We start from the raw sequence: 27,970 nt of genomic DNA, 5'->3' as shown, positions 1-27,970 counted from the left end.
ATCTTAAGCAGGCTCCATGCTCAGCACATGGGCTCCATTCCACAACCCTGAGATCACGACCTGAGCTGAAATCAAGAGTCGGATGCTTAACCAACTGAGCCAGCCAGGCACCCCTCCATCTATATATTTTTAAAGAGTACCCATAAGCATTCCGTATGTTGCCTTTTGGCATTCATAATTATCCTTTTAACCAACATTAATGTTGGGAACGTTAACACAGTCTTCCTAAACATGCCCCAAATGCTAGAAAGTTTTTTTTACCCCATTTTATTACCTTGTTCCTGTAAATATTGTCACAGTGAACCTTCTCACACACATAGTTCCTTCCCATTCATGTTCTCGGTTTGTTTTCCAAGATAGACTCCTAGAAATAAAATGACTGGCTGAAAAAGCACTAGTATTTTTATAGCTCTTGAGTTATATTGCCAGATTACATTTCAATAGGGTTGTGCCAATCTACAGTGCCACAGGCAACAGGATAGCCATTTCTCTCCTCCACCCTTATCAGCATTGGCGCTTAGCCTGAATTTTGTTTTTTGCTTGAAAAACTAGTGAGTGGTGATTTCCATGAACATGTCCTGTTAGTTACCAGGGTCTGTGTTCCCCCAACCATGCTCTGCGGCCAAGGAGGGATGCCTGCCCTGGGTCCCTGTTTTGCATAACTTCCCTTCAGGCTGACTTCAAATCCATTTCCACAAGGAAGCCCTCCTGGGTTAACCCCTTCCTTATCTGATTCACTGCTTTTGCAGCTTTGGCCTCTGCCATTGATTCTGGACAACACAGTTGTCCTTGTTAACTGTTGCTTAGAAGCCCTGATTCTCAGGCTGGGCCATGTGGCAGGATCATGTGGCTAAGAATCCATAACCTGGAGCCTGACAGTCTGGGTCCAAATCCCAGTTCTGATACTTTCTAGCTGTGTGGTCTTAGGCAGGGTACTCCCTCTGCCTCAGTTTCTCTACTGGGAATAGAAGGATAATAATATCTCTATTAGTAAGGATTAAATAAAGTACCTAAACCAGTACCTGCCTTGGAGTAGGGGCTACATAGATGTTAACTATTATTCAAAAATGTTATGACATAGGGGCGACTGGGTGGCTCAGTCAGTTAAGTGTCTGCCTTTGGCTCGGGTAGTGACCTGAGGGTCCTGGGATCCAGTCTAGCATCAGGCTCTCTGCTCAGCGGGGAGCATGCTTCTCCCTCTCCCTCTGCTGCTCCCCCTACTTGTGCCCTTTCTCTCTGTGTGTGTGTGTGTGTGTGTGTCAAATAAATAAATAAAATCTTTAAAAAAGATCTTATTTATTTATTTGACAGAGAGAGAGAGAGACAGCGAGAAAGGGAACACAGCAGGGGGAGTGGGAGAGGGAGAAACAGGCTTCCCGCTGAGCAGGGAGCCCGATGCGGGGCTCGATCCCAGGACCCTGGGACCATGACCTGAGCCGAAGGCAGACACTTAACGACTGAGCCACCCAGGCGTCCCAAGAAATAAAATCTTTAAAAAAAATGATATGACACATTTTTTCTTAAATTAACTCCAGCAATGAGTTTTATTGCTGTTCAGTCACCTATTTCCCTCAATTCCAATGCTCCTAAAAATATCTAAAATACAGGACTGGTGCTTTTATCACAAACATTTATTAAGAAGCACAACTAACAGTAATAGTCCAGATGAAAGATGTTAAGGGTATAGATGGTTCTCCCAAGTCCCCTATCCCCATCACTGTCTGTGGCGGATTATAACGCTGCAGCTGGACTGCAGGTGTGGACACCAGATGTTAGTGGAGAGCCCCCGCTCCAGGACCTAGGTGTGCTTGGCTTGGTCCTGCCCCCACCCCCACCCGTTCCACAGACTGCTCTCCAAGCTCCTGCTTATTCCTGAGAGACATCTTCATGGGCTGTCTCTGACTCAAGCCTCTGAATCCACATCAGCTGGATTGGATTGTGGGCCACATCAACCCGGTGTGAAACACACACGAAGATGCATGAACACACACACGTCCACAGACACACATCATACATGCAGACACACAGACACACCTCACTCATACCAAGCATTTGCGAGTTTAATAACCTTCGTGACAATTTGAGGAACTTCCTCCCTGCCCCATCTCCCACTCTTTCCCCCTCCTTTTTCACCTTCCCTCTCTTTCCCCTATTCCCCCTCTGGAATATGGCGAATTCTCCTTGGCTCGTGCACGGCTCACGCACTGGTCCTCTCTGACATTCCCTGACCTGTCAAGCAGTCTGTTAGCATATTTATTCCAAGCAAACCCACAGCTCTCCTGAGAGGAGTCCTGAGGGATGATTGCTCTCCACCTCATTTGTATACCTGTCCCTAACAGCCCCAGGAGACTGGAAATGCTTCCAGGCCTTTGTCTTACCTGGGTGGCCCCTGCAGCCTCTCCCACCCAGTGGCTTCCCTGACTGTTGCTTCCAGAAGGACCACTTCTAAATCAACCGCGTGGGCTTGCCAGACCAGGAGTCCTCTTTAGAGACGTGATCCCGCATTCTCTCTTCACAATGGGTTTATCCTTAAGCAGACTAATTTTGAAGAATGAGGTCTTAGCTTGGAAATCAATAAAGCCTCCAGTTTCCAAAGGCACAATCTCAGTCTTTCACTTGAGCATCAGAACCCCTCCCCCCCGGGATGGCCGTGCAACCCAAGGAAGTCAGAGATCCCGGAGCAGAGCAGGAATAGGAACCATGGGTGGGCTCCCCTCAGTAAATAATGCACCCTTGATTGTACTCAGAGAGCCACGGATGCTAGGGTCCTCACCTTCACCTTTGAGCCGCTGGGGTTCAGGACACCTACCCTAAAATATGGCACCTTGGCATATTGAATATCTTTAGCTGAAGGAGTTTGAGAAAGTGGCAGAAGCAGGAAGATCACTCTGACCTCTCCCCACTCGCCCATCTTCTGGAACAGGTCATAGATCCCCGGTGTGAAGTGACTGTCCCTGTACCAGGAGGAAAGAAGACATTCTTATCATCAGAGATGGGGGGAGGGGTCAAGAAGCCTGCATCGACAAACCTTGTTAAATCAACTCTTTCTTCCTAGTTACTGCTTCACCAATGACTACCCTTAGCCCCACACCCCTTTGTCTTGTCAATTCTTCACAAATCCATTGTTTCATGGCCTCAAAGGTGTAAAAGCTTTCTGCTCCAGTCACTTCTTCAGGCCTTCATTCTCTTTGGAAGCCTCCCTTGTCTGTGTTAAAATTTGATAGAATGTGTAGGCTTTTCTCCTGTTAATCTGTGTTTGTCAGTTTAATTTTCAGACCCAGCCTGGGACACTAAGAGGGGCGAGAAAAAAAAAATCTCTTCCTCCCCTACAAAGCCCCAGGTTTCAGCCATCCCATTGGCTGGCTGCCTCACAGCTTCTGATCTGCCACCTGGCAGGTGTCCCCAGTAAAATGTTCTGCAGGGCTAGGGTGAACACAGGCCATATTCTGATTTAGACCCAATTAAAGACAAGTATCCTAGTTAATTGTAAATTAGAGTAATTTTGCTTGAGGTTGTCCACACACCCACTCCCAAATCCCTAGGGAATAGAATGTTATTTTCCCTAGGCGCACCAAAAAGAAAAACATTGCATTTGAGTGGATATCTTAATGCTTTGGAGTATGATTTTCGACATGCTTCCTGATTTGATGTCAACCTTGCCCTCTGGCCTCTTTTGGCTACAGCAAGGGCTCATGGCTCCCTGGGGGTATTGATACCATGGAGCTCCAGCCAAGAGTTCTGTTGCAGGGCCTGTGCGTTCACTCCCCCATGTCCTTGTCAGAGCCCAGACGGAGAGATCTGCAAAGGAGGAACACCTGCAGATGGTAGGACACGCCAGGAGTTTAAGAACTACTATTTTTAGGGTTTAGAAAAGCAAAGCCATGCTGTCCTAGACCTCATGCTCAGAGTTAATGAGTCTGTTGTCCACACCCAAGGGCTGTTTTTTTTCCCTATGGATTACCAGCCTTATCTCCTTCTCTCTTCCCGTCTCCTCACATTCTCAGATGGCTGAAGAAAGCAATGGAGATGCTTGTAGGACTAAAACCTTTTCCCTTAGACAAAGCTCATTGGGGGGGCTGAATATTTTTGAGTGTGCTCCTCCATTTTCCTCTGAATAAGTCTGCAAGCATGGACCTTGCTAACTTGGCTAACCATCTCCTTAACATGATGGTTAGTTATAGAATTCAGTGGTTGCTTTAAACACTAGGTAACTTGACAATCACTCTCTTGGTGGGTCAGGATTGCACATTGGGGCTACCTGCTGACATTGGACAAATCAATATTTTCTGGGGCCCTTTAGGGAGAGAGCTGAGATATATAACCTTATCCCCACTCCCCATTTCTTTGATTTCCACTAGGAAAGCCAGAGACAGCAAGGAGGACATGATTTCTCATATTCTGCTGTGTTTTAAAAATATCTTAAGTAGTAGGGCACTTGGGTGGCTCAGTGTGTGAAGTGGCCAACTATTGATTTCAGCTCAGGTCACAATCTCAGGGTCTTGGGATTGAGTCCTGTGTTGGGCTCGATGCTCAGTGGGGAGTCTGCTTGAGGATTCTGTCTCTGCCCTCTCCTTCTGCCCCTCCCCCTGCTTGTGCATGCACGCTCTCTCTCCCTCACTTTCTCTCTAAAATATATAAATCTTTAAAAAAAAATCTTAAGTAACAACCCTCTCCCGCAACACACACACACACCATTTCTTACATGGGTTCTAGACTTCTGTGATGTTAATTGTTAATACCTTTTAAGGTATTAAGGATAGACTTGTGAATTTTAAGGTGGAGTCAACTCTACTGTGGGCAAATCAGATGTACATGGGAATTCAGCATATTATGACTGACGAATATAAATTTCTCAAAAGCATAATCTAGTGAAAAGATGGATTCATCTTGTCTGCAGGGGGACCTATCTCCCTGAGAAAGATTTCCTAAGACAGGCCATGTACATCTCTGGTTAAGAATCACTGAACTAGAGGGTCATCCAATGCTCCTGTAGCCTTCAATACATGACATAAATTCAGTTACATTAATTAAAGATTGAAAAGTCTGACACAGAGTGGGGTTATGATTCTCTAGACCATCTTTGTTTTGCAGGTTTCCCACATCAAAACTCCCAAGCAAATGGATGAATTCATTGAGATCCAGAGTTCAACAGGAACTTGGTACCAACGCTGGCTGGTCAGGTTCAAGACCACTTTCAAGCAGGTATGATTGGGAACATGTGGGAGATGAGAGGGGAGAATGTCTGGAATTCTGTAACTTTGGTGGATGAAGGATAAAGACCAAACAACCCAAGGCAGTGTGATGGGGAGGGAGTGTCCTGGATGGAATCTTTGGGACACATTTGTGCCTGCTTCTCACTCACCATGTGACTTGAGCCACAGACTCTCTAAACCTTAGTTTCTTTTCTTTGCTCTTACTTCCCAAGGAGAGATTTTGAACACAGGCAGAACATCTATCTACTCTTAGTAAATATCCTTCTCTCTATCACCTTCTCCTTACATAATCTGTAGGAAGAAAGGAATGAGTGAAGTAGATAGCCCTTTGAGGTGTGTTGGTGGTTTCTGAGGAAGTCTCCAAGAAGGGCAAGGCCATTTCTCCGGAGAAGTGACTCCTGTAGGCAACTCAGCTGTCAAGCACTGAGGCAGCCAATGAATGGTTGAATGGTTGTTAAATGTTGGGAATGTCACCCACTCCCATAGGCAAGGAGCAGAGCTCACTACTCAAGGTTATCTAGTGTCTTGAAATCCCAACTCAGTGTGCTTTTGATGATGTATTACTGTATTCCCAGGGAAGATGCTCCAGAACTGTTATGTTGGAGGCTGAGGCCAGGCAGTAAGAAGAGAAGACTCTTTGTTATTTGAACAGAATTGCTGCTTCTGGGAGATCATGGTTTTCCATTCTCTCATGGGGTCCTAGGAAATTTATCAGAAAATCCTAGAAATGAGCTCTTTCAAGTCACAAGTCTCTTGCTTTAATAACCCTTCTGTGTGTGGGTTACAGGTCTGGGATAATGCTCTGTACTGTATGATGGGGCCCTACAGGATGAACACGCTGATTCTGGCTGTGGTCTGGTTCACCATGGCTTTAAGGTAAATTCTATCTTACTTAACTTCATTAACTTCCCTATGCCTCCAGCACCTCATCTATAAACCAAAGATTTCAATTAGTTCTAACTCCTAGAGTCTGGATGCTTTTGGCTGCAAGTAACAGGCAGCCCACTCTCGTGGCTTCTACAAGGACACGTCTTGTCCTTTGTAACAAGAATTCCATAGAGAGGCTGGCTCCAGGCAGGGTTTCAGCCCCAGGCTCAATCTCTTGATGGTTGCCAGATGCTTGTGCTCTTCTTGGCATCCCATCAGTGTGGGAAAATGTCCCAAGGAGGAAAAGGCTGCCTCTCTCTGAGCTTCTCTTTGTAACAGCAAGGAAAGCTTTCTCAGGAGCCCCCCACCGAAAACCCCTACATCCTTTTTCTCTATTAACCAGATGTGTGTCACATACTTAGTGCCAAACTAACTGGCGAAGGGGATGGGATTTTCCAGTGACTTCAGACTAATCAGGATTTGTGTCTGAGCCAACGATACTGTAAGCTTCCCTGAGGGTTGATACCCAAACAAAATCTAGTTTCCGAGGAATGAGCAGGGAACGAGTGCTGAGTAGGCAGCTGCCACTTGCACTGTGGCCATGGGATAAAGCAGTGAGACTGTAGTACTGTGCCCTACAATAAGGAAGATCGAGTTCAATAGGAATGGTGATTAGCTGGCTCCTCTCTTAATTGGTAGGTCATTTCACACACCTTCAAATATCATGACCCTCTTTATGCCACTTAAGCCACTTAAAGCATCTTGAGGCTATTTACTGTATAAAGAAAGTGCTTGCAATAATTTCTGGCACTTAGTAGTGCTCAATTAGTTGCTATTATCAGAGAGGAACTGTCAATGAGATTTAAAACTTCCATCTGTGAAATTGCTTGGTTCACCATCATCTGTGCCCAAAGGAAATGAAATGGGGTCTAATGACCTCTTTGATTCATGGAGGAACATGGGGAGACCTGATTTCTTTCAATACCTATTCATGGAGACCCAAATGGGTAAAAGTAAAGAGGAAGCCAGACCCTACTCCCCTCCACTTATTCTGTCTAAGTGAGGAGGGAACATTTCAGAAGCCAAAGATGGTAGACACTAGGATTCAATTCACTGAGAGTTCTAAAATGTCTTGTTTATATTTACTTATAGCTGATTTCATTTTGTTGAATAGGTAATGCATTTCAAATGTTGAAACAACAGAGAAATACATGTGCATAGTTTTCCATTATGTAGCACTACACAGTCTTCAAACAGGGCCTTATTGCTAGACTCTTGGGAAGTCTTCAGACTTCTGCTATTATGAAACACACAACGAATAATTGTGTTTGTAGGCAAATTTGTACTTGAGCGAGCTGATCAATGGAATAGGTTTCTAGAAATGGGATTATGGAGTCAAAGGGGTAAATCCATCAGTAATTTTTTTTGGACATTGACCTCTCCTCCATATGGTATTGTACAAATTTTTCCTGTGGTGTATGAGAGCATCTGTTTACCTATAACCTAATAGTTGAGAATGATAATGGTGTGGCTTTAATTTGCATTTTTCCTATTGTGAGTGGGACTGAGCATCTTTTTTAAATGTTTAGCGGCCAGTTTTTTGAGTTGAAGATCTTGAGATCGGCAGGTATAAAGTTATATCATCTGCAGATGGAGGTAGTTTTGCCTCTTGCTTTGCAATTTTGTATTCCTGCAATTTTTTATTTCTTTCTCCTGTCTAACTGAGTTGATTAAGCCCTACAATGTGATGGTAAAGAGTAGTGGTGAGATTGGGTGTCTGGGTCTTGTCCCTGACATTAGTGGAAATGCCTCTACTGTTTCCACATGAAGTAAGATTCTACCTTTGAGCTGAGGTATGTATTTTCTTACATGTAAAGGAAGTGCCCACCAATTCCCAATCTATTTTTTTTAATCAGGAATGAATTTTTTTTAATCAAATGCCTTTTCAGAATCTATGAAGATGGTCATGATTTTTTTCCTTAGATCTGTTCATATGATGAGTGATAATGTGGCACTTAGTGTCTTAATTTCTAATAATGAACCATATTCGTACATTTAAAATGAGCTTGATTTATATCAGGTTAGGGATACAGACTCTGTTCACGAAAGAATAAATCCTGTTGCTGCTTGAATATTCTGTCTTCTCTATTACAGCTACTATGGACTGACAGTTTGGTTCCCTGATATGATCCGGTATTTTCAAGATGAAGCATACAAGTCCAAAATGAAGGTGTTTTTCGGTGAGCACGTGTATGGCGCCACCATCAACTTCACGATGGAGAATCAGATTCATCAACGTGGGAAACTTGTGAATGACAAGTAAGTGAGAGAGACCACGGGCTTTCCCCAGATCGGGGTGATGGTCTGTGGGGACTGTTCTTGGGAGAGGGGCCATTGGAAAGAGAATTCAGTATGGCAGGTGAATGAGCTCCAAGGCTTTTGTGGTACCTCAGAGACACAACGAGGCCTGATGGCCTCTAGTCATCCCTAATCACCTGGCTAGAACTTATTCATCCAAGGATAGAGACATTTGTCTGAGGAGAGGCAATCAGACCATTTTTCCTGTGACCTCACACCTTTAATGGAGATGTGCACAGGGCTGTGGCCTCCTATTGATGCCTACCTATAAAGAGGGCCTAGAGGGTTGAGAACCCTATACCAGCCTGGTTTTTGAGCTTTTTCTTTGATTTTGGAAGCTTCTCTAGAAGCAAATCCAGAGGCTAATATGACACTATCTTATGTTATTCTTTCACCTAATATTACCTCCAAGGATTGGTCAGCATGGCCCGTTGCCATCAAGAGTGTTGTCCCTTAGGGGTAAAATCAGTGGTGTATTGAAAGAGTCCTGCCCACATCTTTGTGGGGCTGCCTCCTCATTCCCTTTTACTTCTCTTCCTATTCCTGGGACCAATGAGATGAGCAGTCGCCCACTGGACTTTAAGGATGCTTCTTTGAGGCTGCCCTCTGGAGGCCCCCCGATGGGTCAGGACAGCACATTAAAGTTGACCCCAGGCCACATTATTCACTAAGGAGGACATTTACTCCTGTTTCCCTTCTTGAATTGTACTTAGCAAGCTCATCAAGTTAGCTGCACGGTGACATCAGAAATACCACGGCCCAGATAGTTCAGTGTCAATGGTATAAACTACCCCATAATTACCACCTCTCTACAAGAATTAACACCAAGAATTCTCCCCTGCAGTGCATGGTCTCGCATGGCCCCTGTACCCACTTATGTGTTTGGGTGAAGTGGACTGGCCTGTGGCTGTCAGTCACATTAGGAGAGAAGCCTATGTCTGGGTGAAGTCCAAGGGGTGGGGGGAGATATCTCTTGCAGGCTAGTCCATATCACTCTCACTGGCCACACCTGAGCAAACACTCACTGTTATTTAGGATGAGTAAGTGTGAGAGGAAAGGGGGACTATTATTTCTAGAAATAAGAGACCACTGGGGAGGAAGGTTAGGACCAAACATGAGTGGACAAGGAATTCAGACTTTCCGATGATTTTTTTTTAACACAAAACCCAGTCACAAACATCTACACATTCATGTGCCCACGCATGCACACAGCCTCTGTGTAGACACTTCAGTCATCAAAATCTGCTGAGATTGGCCACTCCAGGGATGGCAGCTCAAGCTAGTGGGGGTGGGCGGTAGTCACCCTGGGATTTCTCACTCTCAGGGGTCTTTGGTATAAGTTGGGAGATCTTGTGCTGACATTGCCCATGAAGAAATGTTGCCCAAAGAACACTTTGGAAATGTTGAAAACGAAGGGACATTATGGATGGCCAGATGTCACCCATGACATGACACCATTCTCTGCAGAGACAAATTCAATAAAAGAGACCTCATTTATGACGTTTCCAATGTTCATTGATACTCTCATGTGATATTAGTAATAAATAATGATAGTATGACATTGATCATGAGGCTCATAATCATAACCACGGCAGCCAACATCATCAAGCATTTCTAGGTGTCAGCAGCTGCCTTAAGCACGCTCATAGACTGTTATTTAATCCTCACAAAAATAAAGGAAGCCTCCAGGAAGCAAGACATATGCTTTTCATTGTACAGGTGGGGAAATAGAAGCTCAGAGAGCCTGAGTAGCTTGCCCAAATCACATAGCTAATATAAATAGAAATGTCTCTCCCAATCTTGGTATTCGGACTCCAATCCCATACCCTAAACAACTAGATATTGTCTCACCGGGAAACTCTCCATTCCCACAGAGGTCTTGTGTTATATGGTGTCTTCTGCATTTAAAAGTTCATCGTGGGATGCCTGGGTGGCTCAGTCGGTTAAGCATTTGTCTTCAGCTCAGGCTATGATCCCAGGGTCCTGAGATCGAGCCCCGGGTCGGGCTCCTTGCTCAGTGGGGAGTCTGTTTCTCCCTCTCCCTCTACCCCTCCCCCCTGCTCATGCTCTCTCTCTCAGATAAATAAATAAAATCTTTAAAACAATTTTTTTAAAGTTCATTGCAATGCCAGCACCCTCATGGTTTGCAACAGGCTGGTTTTGTAGTTCTTAGACTTAGCTACATAAAAAACAAGAACGTCTGATCCACTCTGTTCTTTTAATCTTTCTCAGCCTCTGGAAGCTTTCATCAGGCTTTTGGGTGGGAGTGAGGGGGAAACAAGGGTTCTTTAAAGCAGTGGTCTCCTGTGGACCCAGGACCTCCCCTGACACCATACAGTTATTGCCAAGGGTCATGCTAAGAATTATCTGAGAGTAGATGTGAATATTCTGCATGCACAGATATGTGGCCATGTTTCTATGGTTCAAGAGAATGTGGTTGTTTTGTGTAATTATTCAAATATAAATTCCTTCATAAGTTGCAGTGAGTTAATTTTAACTTGTCATTTATATGGTTGTTTTGTTTTGCTTTATTTTGGAGGAAGCAGGGAGAGGGGCAGAGAGAGAATCCTAAGCGGACTCCATGCCCAGCGCGGAGCCTGACTGGGGGCTTGATCTCACAATCCTGAGGTCATAAGCTGAGCCAAAATCAAGAGTCAGATGCTTAACTGACTGAGCCAGCCAGGCGCCCCTCATTTATGTTTTTTAACCAATGGATCCTAAAAGCACAACCATTATCACGTGAAACCCATCATTTTTACCCCCAGCAAACTGAATAAAAGGGGTGTTTGTCTCCTTGGAAGATTAGGAACCTTGAAACTTAGCTAAGAAATGAAGGAACCTGGTTTCTTTTCTTGAGTTATGCTGCCACCTGCTGATCATGGGCTAGAAAGCACCTCATCTTTGAAAACCCTAACCCTCCTTGGAGAAATGCGGCCGCTGGGGTGCCGCATTTCTCCAAATGTACCCTGTATTCCTCCTTTGACTTTATCCACACTTTGCTAATTTAAAATTTAAATAGAAATTATTTACCTTATTGACTGTCGCACACCGGGGAAAATGACTTTGGTGCAAGTAGGGCTTCAGACTTCACCCTCAGACTTTGTCAGTAAAGGAGAACCTCTTGAAGCCTGATCTTCATCCTGCTGTAAGACAATCCCTTTGGCCCCAAGAAGAAATGAAAGTACACAGATTAGTTTGGGCCTGTTCCCCAAGCACTATCTGCAGCCCTCCTGGTGCATCTAATGGGACCAGGTGGCTCTGAGTTCTTATCCTACTTTTGCTCTAGAACTCGTAAGTTTTTGGAAAATGCAAGAAAGGCAAGAGAAAAAGTTCATATTTTAAACCCTGAGCCAAAATGTCAGGCCAGGCTTCTCGTACTGTTAACTGAAAGCAGTATAGTTTTATTTATTTTTTTCCTGAGAGCATGTAGAAACTAATTACCCTCTCTGCTTGGGGAGACATTTCTGCTTGGCAGGGCTAATTTCTGTGACGGTTAGGATGGGGAAGAGTATGATACAAGAAAATCAGCCAGGGGAAAAATAGGAGAAAAGCTCTCATGAGTTTTCATGGAAGGTCAGGGAGTTGAACTCTGAAATGAGGGTGGCTTAGCAGAAAAGAGAAGAAGGTTGGTTTCATGCATCACACTGAGGCATTCCCCACACTGTTCAAAGCTCCTTTGAGTGAGGCAGAAATAAGAATTTTTTTAGCTGCAGTGGGTCTGTTTCAGGGCAGTGAAGTCCTGTGAAGCTGCCATGGGTGGGAAATGTGTAAATTCACCTTCTGGCTTCCAGGTCTGGGGAAGTAGCTTGAGGGACTGGGTTTCAAGCCTTGATGAGTCAGAGACTAGCTGACCCATCTCTGACCTGCATAAGCCTCCAATTCCACATCTGAAAGTCATAATATCAATAGATAACATACTTCATGCTTCAGAGTTGATCAAATCTCTCAATTTAATATTGGTCCTGCAAAGATCTTTGTGGAGACTTTTCCAGGATATTTTATAATCTCACTGGCTACTGAAAATTGGCTTGCTTCCTCCCCATCGAATATTTACACAGGTTATTGCAAATAAATAGAAATCCTATTGATTTGGAGATGTTTATTTGATATCTAAGCTCTTTCATTAGTCCTAACAGTTCCCCTTTGTTATTATTGTATGATCCCATCATCTGCAAATAGCCATTGTTTTGTCTCCTTTCTTCTCTTTTTTATCCCATTGTGAAGTATATCAAATATGAAAAGAATAGAGAATAATGCAAACAACCCAGTTCAGAGCAGCTGGCTTTATAAAATCATCAACTGTGCTATATTTACTTCAGATTTTAAAATAGATTAAGCATTACTCACTCTGTGAGCCTCGTTGTGATTCCTCTCCCTCCCAAAGCATAATGATCACCATTGTTAATAAACCTGGTGTTTCACTGGACCAAATGGACTTCACAGATATATTCAGAACATTCCATCCCAAAGCAACAGAATACACATTCTTCTCTAGTGCCCATGGAACATTCTCCAGAATAGATCACATCCTAGGTCACAAATCAGGTCTCAACTGGTACCAAAAGATTGGGATCATTCCCTGCATATTTTCAGACCATAATGCTCTGAAACTAGAACTCAATCACAAGAGGAAAGTCGGAAAGAACTCAGATACATGGAGGTTAAAGAGCATCCTACTAACGAATGAATGGGTCAACCAGGAAATTAAAGAAGAATTAAAAAAATTCATGGAAACCAATGAAAAGAAAACACAACTGTTCAAAATCTTTGGGATACAGCAAAGGCAGTCCTAAGAGGAAAGTACATAGCAATACAAGCCTTTCTCAAGAAACAAGAAAGGTCTCAAATACACAACCTAACCCTACACCTAAAGGATCTGGGGAAAGAACAGCAAATAAAGCCTAAACCCAGCAGGAGAAGAGAAATAATAAAGATCAGAGCAGAAATCAATGAACTAGAAACCAAAAGAACAGTAGAACAGATCAACGAAACTAGGAGCTGGTTCTTTGAAAGAATTAACAAGATTGATAAACCCCTGGCCAGACTTATCAAAAAAAAAAAAAAAAAAGAGAGAAATGACCCAAACAAATAAAATCATGAATGAAAGCGGAGAGATCACAACCAATACCAAAGAAATACAAACAATTATAAGAACATATTATGAGCAACTCTATGCCAACAAATTAGATAACCTGGAAGAAATGGATGCATTCCTAGAGATATATCAACTACCAAAACTGAAGCAGGAAGAAATAGAAAATCTGAACGGCCCTATAACCACTAAGGAAATTGAAGCAGTCATCAAAAATCTCCCAACAAACAAAAGCCCAGGGCCAGAATGGCTTCCAGGGGAATTCTACCAAACATTTCAAGAAGAATTAATACCTATTCTTCTGAAACTGTTCCAAAAAATAGAAATGCAAGGAAAACTTCCAAACTCGTTTTAGGAGGCCACCATTACCTTGATCCCAAAACCAGACAAAGACCCCATCAAAAAGGAGAATTACAGACCAATATCCTTGATGAACATGGATGCAAAAATTCTCACCAAAATACGAGCCAATAGGATCCAACAGTACATTAAAAGGATTATTCACCATGACCAAGTGGGATTTATCCCTGGGCTGCAAGGTTGGTTCAACATCTGCAAATCAATCAATGTGATACAATACATTGATAAAAGAAAGAACAAGAACCATATGATCCTCTCAATAGATGCAGAAAAAGCATTTGACAAAGTACAGCATCCTTTCTTGATCAAAACTCTTCAGAATATAGGGATAGAGGGTACATACCAATATCATAAAAGCCATCTATGAAAAACCCACAGTGAATATCATTTTCAATGGGGAAAAACTGAGAGATTTCCCCCTAAGGTCAGGAACATGGCAGGGATGTCCACTATCACCACTGCTATTCAACATAGTATTAGAAGTCCTAGCCACAGCAATCAGACAACAAAAAGAAATCAAAGGCATCCAAATCAGCAAAGAAGAAGTCAAACTCTCACTCTTTGCAGATGATATGATACTTTATGTGGAAAACCCAAAAGACTCCACCCCAAAACTGCTAGAACCCATACAGGAATTCAGTCAAGTGGCAGGATATAAAATCAGTGCACAGAAATCAGTGGCATTCCTATACACCAACAACAAGACAGAAGAGAGACAAATCAAGGAGTCAATCCCATTCACAATTGCACCCAAAACCATAAGATACCTAGGAATAAATCTAACCAAAGAGGCAAAGGATCTGTACTCGGAAAACTATAAAATACTCATGAAAGAAATTGAGGAAGACACAAAGAAATGGAAAAACGTTCCATGCTCATGGATTGGAAGAACAAATATTGTGAAGATGTCGATGCTACCTAGAGCAATCTACACATTCAATGCAATCCCGATCAAAATACCATCCACTTTTTTCAAAGAAATGGAACAAATAATCCTAAAATTTGTATGGAACCAGAAAAGACCCCGGATAGCCAGAGGAATTTTGAAAGAGAAAAGCAAAGCTGGCAGCATCACAATCACTTCCAGCTCTATTACAAAGCTGACATCATCAAGACAATATGGTACTGACACAAAAACAGACACATAGATCAGTGGAACAGAACAGAGAGGCCAGAAATGGACCCTCAGCTCTATGGTCATCTAATCTTCGACAAAGCAGGAAAGAATGTCCAATGGAAAAGACAGTCTTTTCAACAAATGGTGTTGGGAAAATTGGACAGCCACATGCAGAAGAATGAAACTGGACCATTTCCTTACATCACACACAAAAATAGAGTCAAAATGGTTGAAAGAATCTAAACTTGAGACAGGAGTCCATCAAAAATCCTAAAGGAGAACACAGGCAGCAACCTCTTCGACCTCAGCCACAGCAACTTCTTCCTAGAAACATCGCCAAAGGCAAGGGAAGCAAGGGCAAAAATGAACTATTAGGACCTCATCAAGATAAAAAGCTTTTGCACAGCAAAAGAAACAGTCCACAAAACCAAAAGACAACCGACAGAATGGGAGAAGATATTTGCAAATGACATATCAGATAAAGGGCTAGTATCCAAAAATCTATAAAGAATTTATCAAACTCAACACCCAAAGAACAAATGATCCAATCAAGAAATGGGCAGAAGATATGAACAGACATTTTTCCAAAGAAGACATCCAAATGGCCAACAGACACATGGAAAAGTCCTCAGCATCGCTCGGCATCAGGGAAATCCAAATCAAAACCTCAATGAGATACCACCTCACACTAGTCAGAATGCCTAAAATTAACAAGTCAGGAAGTGACAGATGTTGGCGGGAATGCAGAGAAAGGGGAACCCTCCTACACTGTTGGTGGGAATGCAAGCTGGTGCAGCCACTCTGGAAAACAGGATGGAGTTTCTTCAAAAAGTTGAAAATAGAGCTACCCTACGACCCAGCAATTGTGCTACTGGGTATTTACCCCAAAGATACAAATGTAGTGATCTGAAGGGGTACGTGCACCCCGATGTTTATAGCAGCAATGTCCACAATAGCCAAACTATGGAAAGAGCCAAGATGTCCATCGACAGATGAATGGATAAAGAAGAAGTCATATATATATATACAATGGAATATTGTGCAGCCATCAAAAAGAATGAGATCTTACCATTTGCAACGACGCGGATAGAACTGGAGGGTGTTATGCTGAGCGAAATAAGTCAATCAGAGAAAGACATGTATCATATGACCTCACTGATATGAGGAATTCTTAATCTCAAGAAACAAACTGAGGGTTGCTGGAGCGGTGGGGGTGGGAGGGATGGGGTGGCTGGGTGATAGACATTGGGGAGGGTATGTGCTATGGTGAGCGCTGTGAATTGTACAAGACTGATGAATCACAGATCTGTACCTCTGAAATGAGTAATACATTATATGTTAAAAAAAAAAGAAGATAGCAGGAGGGGAAGAATGAAGGGGGGAGTCAGAGGGGGAGATGAACAAAAAAAAATAAATAAAAATAAACCTAGCATTTTATACTGAAGGGTGTTTTTATAGTTTTCCCATGTTTCTATATCTGTAAACGTTGTACAGTATTCTTTTGTATGGTTTAAAATTTAGATAAATATCATACTATGTTGTATATGTAAATGTATAATTATATTATAAATTTTGCAATTTTTTTGGTATAAAATTGGGTTTTTAAAAAAATTATTTATTTATTTGATAGAGAGAGAGAGAGAGAGAACATGAGCAGGGGGGAGCTTCAGAGGGAGAGGAAGAAGCAGCCTCCCCACCAGGCAGGGAGTCTGATGAGGGCCTCCATCCCAGGACCCTGAGATCATGACCTGAGCTGAAGGCAGATCCTTAACTGACTGAGCCACCCAGGCGCCCACACTCAGTTTTCCTTTTACCCACTATTCTTTCTCTGTCGCAGCATCACACCCAGGCCACCACATCACATTTTAGTAGTCATGCCTCCTCAGGTTCCTCTTGGCTCTGATAGTCTGTGGCTTGCTTTTTTACTTTGCTTCAGGAGCCTTTTCTTGGGGAGATACTCTATATTCTAATGCTGGGTTTGTCACCTTTCCCTTTAAGGTGTGTGCCTTTTGACTCTTATTTAAGAAGTCTTCCATGTTTGAAGTCAGAAAAGTCATTTTCAGTTTGTTTCTCTTTTTTTAAAGCTTCTTTTCACATTCAAGACCTTAATTTACTTGAATGGGGTCTCTGTCTATGAGAGAGGAATACTTTGATATTCCCCCCATGTGAATAGCCAATTGTTTCTGCATTTGTAAAATTGCCCATCTTTTCCCTCTTGGTATATAGTCATACTTCTAGGGTAAGTCAGAGTTCCTCGTATGTATCACCGTGTTTCTGGGCTCTCTGGTTCTATGGTTTTATTTGTCTCTCCCTTTACCATACTGACTTCATTGCCATTAACTTTATTGTTTTGTTGTGTTTCCAGGAGGATTAGTGTCTTCCACCTCGTTCTTAACATTTTTCTTGGCTGGTTTTGCCCCTGTGCTTTTTCAGATGAATTTTAGGATCAAGTTCTAAAATCCCATTAAAAACAGCTGGTTGGGATTTTGATTGGAATGACATAGAATGTCTAGATTCATTGGGGGACATCTTTAGAGTATAGGGTCTCCCAGTCATTGCGTATTGTATTTCTCTCTGTTGACTTAGTCATTCTTTGATGTCCTTCCATAATGGTTTATAAAATCCTCTATAAAGCTTCCATATGGGGGCATCTGGGTACCTCAGTTGGTTAAGTGTCCGACTCTTGATTTCAGCTCAGGTTTCCTTCTCAGGCTCGTGGGTTCAAGTCCTGCACTGGGCTGCACACTGGGTGTGGAGTCTACTTAAAAAAAAAAATCGATGTTGTATGTATTTTGTGAAGCTTATTGCTGATGCTTTATTGCTCCTGGTGCTGTTGTGAGTGGGGCTTTTACCCTCTCTTTCTCCTCCTCCTCACTTTCTTCCTCCTCCTCCTTTTTACTTTATACATGATTTTTTGGGATCTAAAACATTGGCCCAACTCTTTATTCATTTTGATAGCTTCTTGGTAGATATGCTTGGCTCTTGTATGTGGCAAACACAATGACAAAAATTAATGACAGTCTTATCTCCTCCTTTCTTATCCCTATAATTGTGTTCTCATTGTGTTGCGTTGATTAGAACCTCCAGTTTGGTGATGGATAGGAAGAGTGCCAACGGGTATCTTGACCTCTGTGGGTGTTTTGGTGTCTCCCTCTTAAATATAACATCTTCTGTGTGTTTTTGAATCATAGTCTTTAGAAAGTTAAGGAAATTCTCTTCTCTTTTGAGTATACTGAGTTTTTTTTTTTATCATGATAGTATATTGAGTCTGTCAAATGTTTTTCTGCGTCTATTATGATAACTATGTGTTTTTCTCCTTGGACCTACTAATGTGACATATTGAAATAATAGTTTTTCTAGTTTTCAACCATATGTGATTCCTGAGATATATCTTACTAATTCATTGTTATTTTTTTTCAAGGCAATACATTGACAAATTTGATTTGCTAGTGTACTATGTAGGAGTAAGTGAAATTGGTGTATATTTTCCTTATACTGTTCTCATTCAACTTTGGTATCAAGTTTATAGTCCCCCCCTTTGTTGCTAAAACAAACTGTAGGGGTTGTTGATTCCTTGAAGGTTTGGTAAAGCTAGTCACTATAACTATATCAGCTTGCCATTAACTGAGGCAGCAGATTTTGATTACCAATTTATTTTTTAATGGCATTAATATATTCGAGTATGCTCATTTTTCTTTTGGAAAATTATTTCTTTTAAGCTTTAAATATATTGTCACAAAGTTCTTCATAACATTGTTTTATGAAGTTTTTATTAGATTTGCGATAATAAATCCTCCCTTTTTATTGCTAATACTGCTCATTTGTGGTTTTGGTCTTATTTTAAAATCAGTCTTACTGGAGTTTTGTGTATTTTATATTTAAGTAATCATATTCCTTTCTTTAATGTTTCTTTCTTAGGATTTACTTTTTTATATCTCTTTAGTTTCCTTACTGTGTTTCTTGATTTTTTTAAAAAAAGTGAATGAATTGAATTAAGTACATTTCCCTCCAATTTTGCTTTAGCTCCTTCAAACAACTTTGCTTACCAATATATATTTTATATTTTCTGGTGATATTTACTCTTCATCTCACAAATTATTTAGAAGTGTATGTTAAGTGTCAAAATGCTATTTTTAAAAAAGATTTACTTATTTGAGAGAGAGCTCAAGTGGGAGGATCAGAGGCAGAGGGATTGAAAATCTCAAGCAGGCTCCATGCTCAGCTGAGCGCAGAGCCCAATGTGGGGGTCAATTCCATGATCCTGAGATCACAACATGAGCCTAAACCAAGAATCAGATGCTTAACTGACTGCACCGCCCAGGTGTCCTGCAAAATGCTGTAATTATTGATCATTTATATATATTTCTGTTATGGACAGATAATGCAGTCTGTATGATATAGGACTTCCATTTTTAAAGCTCTGTTGTTAGGTGCATACACACTTATATTTGTTGTGTCTTATTGGTGAATTGATGCCTTTATCATTATGCAAGTCACCCCTTATTCCCTGATAATATTCCTTGTTTACTAAGTTTACTTTATCTTATGTTATCAGATAAATACTGAATCGCCAGTATTCTTTTGATTGGTGTTTACTATTTCCGTTTTTTTTCTTTAATTTATTACGTTTTTAGAGTTAAGTAGGTTTCTTGTAGAGAGCATATATAAATGGGATCCAATTTATCTATCATCTTGCTAGCTATTTTCTGTATCTTCTGCTCTATTCTTTAAAAAAATTTTTTTCTGCTCTATTTTAGATTATTTTCATTATTCCATTTTACCTTCACTATTGGCTTATTATTTACTCATCTTTTAAAAAAATGTAGTGTTTGCCTTGAGCTTACAATATACATCTTTAATAAATCAGTCTATCTTCAAATAATATATTAACTTCACGTGTAATGTGTGAGTTTTACAGTAGAACACTCTCATTTTCTCTCATGTTTTATGCTATTGTCATGTATTTTACTTTTACATATGCTATAAGAACACAATATATTGCTACTATTTTTGCTTCAGACACTCAATTCTCTTTTAGAGTGATTTAAAAAAGAAAAAATGTCTTTTAGATATACCTTTAATTTAACCATCTTCATTTCTCTATGAAGATCCAAGTTTCAAATGTAACTTGATATTATATTCCTTATGCTTGAGGAACTTTACTATTTCTTATAGTATAATTATGGTGGGAATAAATTTTCTCAATGCTTGTCTTAGAAGTATTTCTTCTTCATTTTTTTGTAGGATATGTTTGCTGGCTATAGAATTCTGGGTTGACAGTTTTTTCTTTCAGAAATGTGAAGATTTCACCGAAGTGTCTTTGGCTTTCATAATTTCTTATGAGAAGTCTGCTAAATTCTTAAAATTTGGTTTTCTCAATGTAATGTGACTTTTCCCTCTTGTTCCCTTCCAAATTTTCCATTTATATTTGGTATTCAGTTGTTTGAATATAATGTACTTAGATGTACCTTCTTCCTCTTCCTTCTTCTCTTCTTATTCTGTATTTACTCTGCTTGAGGTTCTATGAGTTGTGGTTTGATCTGCTTCATTAATTTAGAAAATTTTGGGCCATTATCTCTTCAAATATGTATTTTTTAAAAAAGATTTATTTATTCATTTAAGAGAGAGAGAGAGAGAGAGAGTGCACACGTGAGCAGGGGAAAAGGAAGAGGGAGAGGGAGAGAGCGAATCTCAAGCAGACTCCCAACTGAGCACAGAGCCTGATGCAGGGCTTGACCTCGTGACGCTGAGATCAAAAATCAAAGATCAAAATCAAGGGTTGGCCGCTTAACCAACAGAGCTACCCAGGCACCCCTTCAAATATGTCTTATGCCAAGTTTTCTTTCTCTTTTCTTAAATTCCCGTCACACTAAAGTTTGTTTGATAGCTTCCCAAAGTCTTTGGAGCCTCTTTTCTGGAGTTTCCCCTTTATGTTGTAGTTTCGGTAACTTCTCTTGATTTATATACAAGGTAAGTAATTCCTTTCTTAAATATGATGAGTCTACTGATGAGTCCATCAAAGGTATTCTTAATCTGTTTTACTGCTTTAAGAAATTTCTAGTATTTCTATTTGACTGTTTCTAATAGTTTGCATCTGTGTGCTGGAATTCTTCATCATGCATGCATATTATCCACTTTTGCCGTTAAGGCTTTAATATGCTAATGATAGTTATATTAAATTACATAATAGTTCCAGCAATGATGTTATATCTACTTCTGGTTTTTTAATATTACTTTGTTTGACATAATATTGTTTTACTCTTGCTTCTTTGTGTGTCTTGTAATTTTTGGTTGAAAGTCAGATATGTAGGACAGTAGAGATCTTTGTAGGAATGGGTACATCTCTTTTGCTAAGCACTTATAGGGTGTGGGAGTGTTGAGTCAATCTAGTCAGTAATTTGAACTTGTTTTGGGTTTTTTGGGGGGTAGATATTATTACTTTAGAAATTTGTTAGGACTTCCTTTTTATTGGAGTATAACTTATAATTTATATACAGTAAAATTCACCCTTTTTATAGTATAGTTCTGTGAGTTTGCCAAGTGCATATAGTCATGTAACCACCACGAATCCAGATACCATTACTCCCCAGATTTCCTCATGCCACTTTGTAGTCAATCCTTACTCCATCTCCAGTCCCTGGCAACCAATGCTTTTCTCTCTGTCACATAAATGGAATCCTATAATATGAAGCCTTTTAATCCTATTTTTTTTTCACTTAGCATTATGCACTTAGATCTATCCATGTTTTTGCACATTTAACAGTTTATTTTATGGCAGAGTACTATTCCATGGTATGAATGTACTAATACATTTTTATCGATTTACCAGTTGAAGAAATTTTGTGTTCTCTTCAGATTTTAGCATGTTTAAAGTAATGTTTATTTAGGATGTTTGCAACCATACTTATATATGAATTTATTCTTTTCCTCTTGCAAATTAATAATTGCTTTTATCCTTATTATTTCTCTTTTCCCCCTGTATTCCATTTTTATAATTCTGCTTAAGATTTTATTCCCAAAGGCTGTACCTGTGCTAGGATCTTTGTAAAAGGGACAGGATACGATTTTGTGACTTCAGCACTTGGGTAGCCTTGAGTGTAAAAGAAAAGGAAGAGAGGAAGTTGGGTTTACTGGCAGATTCACTGAGGCTCAAGAACATAGGTTTTTAGAGAGTCTATTTGATTGACATTGGCCCCAGCATTTCCATGAATACTTCTTATTTTCCACGAAATAATATTTTCATCATTTGGAGAAGAAAGATGGCCATATCCTAGGTCCATTCTTTTATTTCTTTTCAGGCAACACACAGTTAAGACACTCCTCATTTATAGAACCATATAGAGCTGGAAAAAACCACCTCCTCAATACCCCTACTTTAAAGATTCTTATATGCCTGCCTGGAGAGGAGAAAAAACTTGCCTGAGATCTCTTGGTGATTAAACTCTGAAAGTTGGCCTCCACTCGTCAGTTTTCGGAGAGTGGTATCAGAGGTGGGGGACAGGCCTGATGATGACACTAGAGAATTTAACAAGTTACGTGGAGCATTTAGGCAAGACTTCCACCTTCTTCCTCTCTTTAAAGAAACTAGGTCCACGCATATATTTTCTGAAGCAAATGATCCTCTTTATGCTCTGCTTAAAGGTTAGGTTGGGATCTGACAGGAGATAATATGTGAGAGACTAGAATTCCAGTTCTTTTCCAAACAATTCTATTTCATTTTACTGTAGCTGGAAGGTATATGATAGTAGGTTACATGTATGGAATCTTTGGAGAACTGTACCCTTTGTTTAATTTCTCCCCAAAAGGTGATTTAATTTATCTGGGAGAGAACTCTCTACTTTTCAAAAAAAGGCAGTTAAAGGGTGTATGTAATATGCCTCCATGTCTTTGCACATGCTGTTCCCTCTGCCTGGACTGCACTTACTCCATGTTCACTTGGATAGCTTTACTTGTCCTTCAGGATACATCATCTCGTGCTTTTCCCAATCGGATCATAAGTGTCCCCTTTGAAGTGATCCTAGAATATACCCCTATCTTGATAATTATCACACTAAATTTTAATGATCAATTTTCTTATTTATTAGAATAATAATTAGACAGAGCTTCTTGAGGTTGCCGTCAGGTAAAATACAGTGACAAAACAGATAAAATTTTTGGCATAGTTTAGACCGTTTGGTGGACTAGCCATTGGGCCTGAGGGTAACTGAGATAAAGTGTTTGTATTAATAATCCTGCCATGGATTCTGGATTGCCAATGGCTTGTGTTTTCTTACAGGACAAGTTCCATAAGATACTTATGCTAACTTTTCTTTCAGCCTTTGAACTCTCATGAATGAAGAATCTCGGGTCAGTTCAGTATATAAATTAGAGATAGGGGATGATTTATATAAAGACTCATAAAATATGCCTTGGTCCTTTCTCCTTTTTTCTCCTTCTTTATAACTTTGGCTTTTTATAACTCACTTGGAGATACATTTTAAGGTCTGCTTACGTCAGGCCCATTATGATTTATGGCTCTGCTCCCTCACCCACCCCTGGCAGAACATTAAAATATATCTGAGGGTCACATCAGCAGCCTATTACTATATTAAAGAGAACGATATATTAAGAAAGGCAAAGACCTGAGACAGTGTCCAGGAATAGCTTTCCTGAGTAAACATATCCAGCATACAAATTACATTAATTTTGAAATCAAAGGCATCTTCCTGTAACACAAGGCTTACGAATTTCCATGGAAATCTGGAGTTCAGTGAAAGCCTTTGGAGGCCCCTGTTTAAAAGTCTGTAGCAAATTTGACCCTGTGAAAAATTCTATAAAATAATTTGGCTTTCCTAGACCAATGGCTGTCACATTTTAAAAATAATCTGGCGTCTGCCTGGGTGATTCTGGTTCAAGAGGTCTAGGAATATAGGAAACTGCATCTTTCATAACAACCTTTGGTTTTATTCTGATGCAAGTGTTCTGGGGACTTCTCTTTGAGAAACACTTACTTAGGCCTTCTTACTCGGGGCAGGGGTAGGGGGAGGTCTTTTTGCAGAAGCTCATGACAGGTGACTCTAGAGTAGGGTTGTTAGCAGAATACAATATAGCATGAAGGGAAAGGAGAACTGGTCATCATCTGTGGTCATGGACTGAATTATGTGGTGGCCCTGAAAGAAACAATGACCCTCAGCAGCCTGTGCCACTTCTGTCACGGTGACTTCCATGTATTATTGTCTGTTTGCTTGTTTTTTTTCCCCCAATTAGACTTGAGAGCAGGGACCCTGTCTTTCCTCTCTGTGTGCATAGCACCTAATACCATGTACCTAAATTTTGCTGAAGACTGAGTATATAAATAAATGAATAGACAAATGAATGAGTTGTAATTTTTCATAAATGAAAACAGATCCAGCCCTTCAACAGACAAATGGATAAAGAAGATGTGGCCCATATATACAATGGAATATTACTCAGCCATCAGAAAGGATGAATACCCAACTTTCTCATCAATATGGATGGGACTGGAGGAGATTATGCTAAGTGAAATAAGTCTAGCAGAGAAAGCCAACTATCATATGGTTTCACTTATTTGTGGAACATAAAGAATAGCATGGAGGACGTTAGGAGAAGGAAGGGAAAAATGAAGCGGGGGAAAATTGGAGGGGGAGAAGAACCATGAAAGACTATGGACTCTGAGAAACAAACTGAGGGTTTTATAGGGGAGGGGTTTGGGGACATGAGTTATCCCGGTGATGGGTATTAAGGAGGGCACATACTGCATGGAGCACTGGGTGTTATATGAAAACAGTGAATCGTGGATCACTACATCAGAAACTAATGATGTAATGTATGGTGACTAACAACATAAAAAAAAAAACCACAAAAAACAAAAAACAACCAGATCCAAGGCTTCTAGCCTAAAAGTTTGACCAAGCTTGGAAAAGGTCCAGCAGAGGATGATGTTAATATATGTCAGTATATGGTTTTGAATGTAATATTGTTTTTTCCTATTAAGTTCATGTAGGAGTTGGAGTACAGCAGTGGTTCCCAAATGTGGCTGCACCTCCTAGTCACCTAGGTGCTTCCACCTTTGTTTCATTTTTCAGTGAAGAAATAATATGTATGCTTGATATAAGGGAAAAATTAAGCTCATCCCAATGCACCTCCCCAGGGCCACACATCTACCAGTTTCTTGTGTAACTCTTGGGGCATATTCTATGCATTTGGAGGCATATAATTTCTTACATGAATGGTCACAGCTTGCATTTGATTTTTTTTTCAGTTAACAGTATACCTTGAAGATTGATCCATATTAAGGCATATGGGTCTACCTAAAAACTGTAACAGCCACATGGTATTCCACTGCGTGGTATCTGTCTGTCTGTCTACCTACCCACCCATCATCTGTCTAGTAATCAATCCTTACCATATGAAATGTTGCATCGAGCATCAGTGAATGTATCTCTTTTGAATGCATGAGCAAGTATAAATAGGGTCAATTCTTAGAGGTGGTATTCTAGGTCAATGCAATTGTGCACTTAAAATTTTGCAGAATTGCTTCTCAAAGAGGCTGCACCAATTATATTCTACCAACTGTGTGAATGAAAGTGCCTATTGCTCTAGATATTTGTTGGGGAAATTTTTAAAATGAAGATTCTCAGTCCCTCACAAATCTATTGCTTCCAAACCTACTAAGACCAGCTGAGGGACCTGTCATTTTTTTAAAGATTTTGTTTACTTGAGAGAGAGAGAGGGCAGGAGCAGGTGGTGCGGGCAGGAGGCAGAGGGGCAGAAGGAGAGGGACCCTGATGTGGGGCTCGATCCCAGGACCCCAAGATCATGACCTGAGCCAAAGACAGACACTTAATGGACTGAGCCACCCAGGCGCCCTGGATCTGCATGTTTTTAAAGCTCCTCATAAAGTGCCATGTGATCAGTACTTTCATTTCACGCTAGTCCATATCTCAGTGAGTCTGATGCAGAAGGTCCATGACTGCATTTTGGAATTATCTGGCTGCTGCATAGTAGCCCCGTATCTCGGGCCAGATACCAGCTTCCGCACTCCTGCTGTCCTCCCTCCTTTATAAACACCAGCTAAAGAATAGAGAACTAACCTTGGAAAATAACGTTTCAGCACCCTTTGGTTTGAAATTCTCCTTTTTCTGCCTTTCTGTGCTTTCCATTTTGGTCTCAAGTCTTCTTTCTTCCTGGTTGAATCACTCGGGGACTAATGTCTTTCCCACAGGTTCACAAAGATGTACTTTAAACATGTACTTTTTGAGGACACATTCTTTGACGAGTGCTATTTTGAAGACGTTACATCTACTGATACCTATTTCAAAAATTGCACCATTGAATCGACCATCTTCTACAACACAGGTGAGAACATGGGTGGTGTAGGTGCATGGTATCAAGGGTTGGACTGGTCTTATTTAAGAAGCAAAGTGCTCAGTCATAAGCTTTAGGAGTAGGAAGGTATACACAGACATGGTTACTGAGAGTCAGGTTGGAGAAATGGGTTCTAGCCCCAGGTATGGCATGGATTAGTTGCACCATCTTTACCAATGCATTGAATTTGTCTGCATGTTTTATTACATGTGAAGTGGAAACGAAATTTCTGGGTGAGTGCTCTGGTCTCAAGGAGACTGATGCTTGTATGCTGCAGGTCTTCAGTAGGAACACACTATGGCACATATGAAAAGACTGAAAAGTATTTCAGGAAGGCCGCATTTTATGCGTGGAGTGCATTCTTGAAGACCTCACGTAATCTGAATCTTGCAAACTTCAAGGCTCATGTTCTCACAATAATAAAGGAAAAGGGAAAGTTGTATCTTTTCAAGCCTGTGCATAAAGTGAGATGAGAAGCATATTTTAAAATCACACCATTTTGGACTTCCATGATTAAAAAACATTCACAAAATCCCACCACTCTATCCCTCCTCATTACTTTTACTCTCATCATACGTTAATAACATACCAGGGGGAATTGAGATGTAAGGAAACTACCTGAGCTTTACCAGGGGCTTCACCTACATTGTCTCCAGTGAGAAATGTACATTTACTCCTATTTTATAGCTCAGGAAACCCAGGCTTAAGCGCTTGTCCAAGGCCACAGCTAGCAAGCTTAGGGAGCTTGGATTCATTCCTGAGTTGTTTGGTTCCAAAGTCTGTGATCTTTCCACTGAACTCTGCACATTGTGTCAATATTAGTGCTTTCTCCTGGGCCTCAGCACTGTGGTTGATGCAAGGATATCTTCTTCTTCCATGAGGTCAGCCCCAAAATGTTCAATATGTGGCCTCCAAATATCCCTCTGTCTCTAAGTGATCCATTATAAGATGTACCTTCATAATTGTTTTTTAGCCTGAACTTAAAAAGGCTTATACATTTCCTGTTTGTCATTAAAACCTGATGCATCTTTTAATTTTTTCTTTCAAGTTTTAAGTTACCTCTTTGTTTGCATACTGTCACATGGGAATTTCTGCAAACACCTGTACTCATGAAATGTCAGTGCTGGGAAGTGATGGAGAGAATTAGGTGTACTTTTCTAATTTTGTAGGAGGAGTTTCAGAGCCAGCTGCAGAGCCAGTTCCCGAAATCCAGATTTTCGGAGAGCTTGCTTAGGCACTCTTTCTGCTTAAACAGTTGGTGTTAGAAGGTGTTGGAAGACTTGGGAACGAGGTCCAAAGTAAATGGTTTATATTTTTTTAAGACTTGATTTTTTTGGAGATGTTTTAGGTTTACAATGAAATTAGAAAGAAGGTACAGAGATTTCCATAGAACTCCTGCCCCCTGCCCCTATCTCCCCTATTACCAATATCCCCCCACTAGAGTGGTGTATTTGTTACCATTGATGAACCTACACTGACACCTCAGAATCATCCCAAGTCCAGAGTTTACAGGAGGGTTCACTCTTGGTGTTGGATATTCTCTTTGGGCTTGGACAAGTGTGTAATGGCATATATTCACGATTATCATGCCATATA

General features: G+C 40.7%; 1 protein-coding gene across 8 annotated transcripts in view; it reads left to right on the top strand.

The window, feature by feature from the left end:
- The window catches only part of SV2B (synaptic vesicle glycoprotein 2B), a 197,500-nt gene that overhangs the window by 158,613 nt on the left and 10,917 nt on the right, over positions 1-27,970 (top strand). For all 8 annotated transcript variants that reach the window (XM_027572485.2, XM_027572481.2, XM_027572479.2 and 5 more), the window contains 4 exons: positions 5,092-5,202; positions 6,001-6,089; positions 8,235-8,399; positions 26,232-26,365. In XM_027572485.2, the coding sequence (XP_027428286.1) occupies positions 5,092-5,202; positions 6,001-6,089; positions 8,235-8,399; positions 26,232-26,365 (499 nt within the window). The remainder of the gene's footprint in view (positions 1-5,091; positions 5,203-6,000; positions 6,090-8,234; positions 8,400-26,231; positions 26,366-27,970) is intronic.

Source organism: Zalophus californianus, chromosome 6 (genome assembly GCF_009762305.2).
Source record: "Zalophus californianus isolate mZalCal1 chromosome 6, mZalCal1.pri.v2, whole genome shotgun sequence".
Lineage (NCBI taxonomy): Eukaryota > Metazoa > Chordata > Mammalia > Carnivora > Otariidae > Zalophus > Zalophus californianus.
Note: the sequence above shows the minus strand (reverse complement) of the source record. Positions and strands in the feature narration are given on the sequence as shown.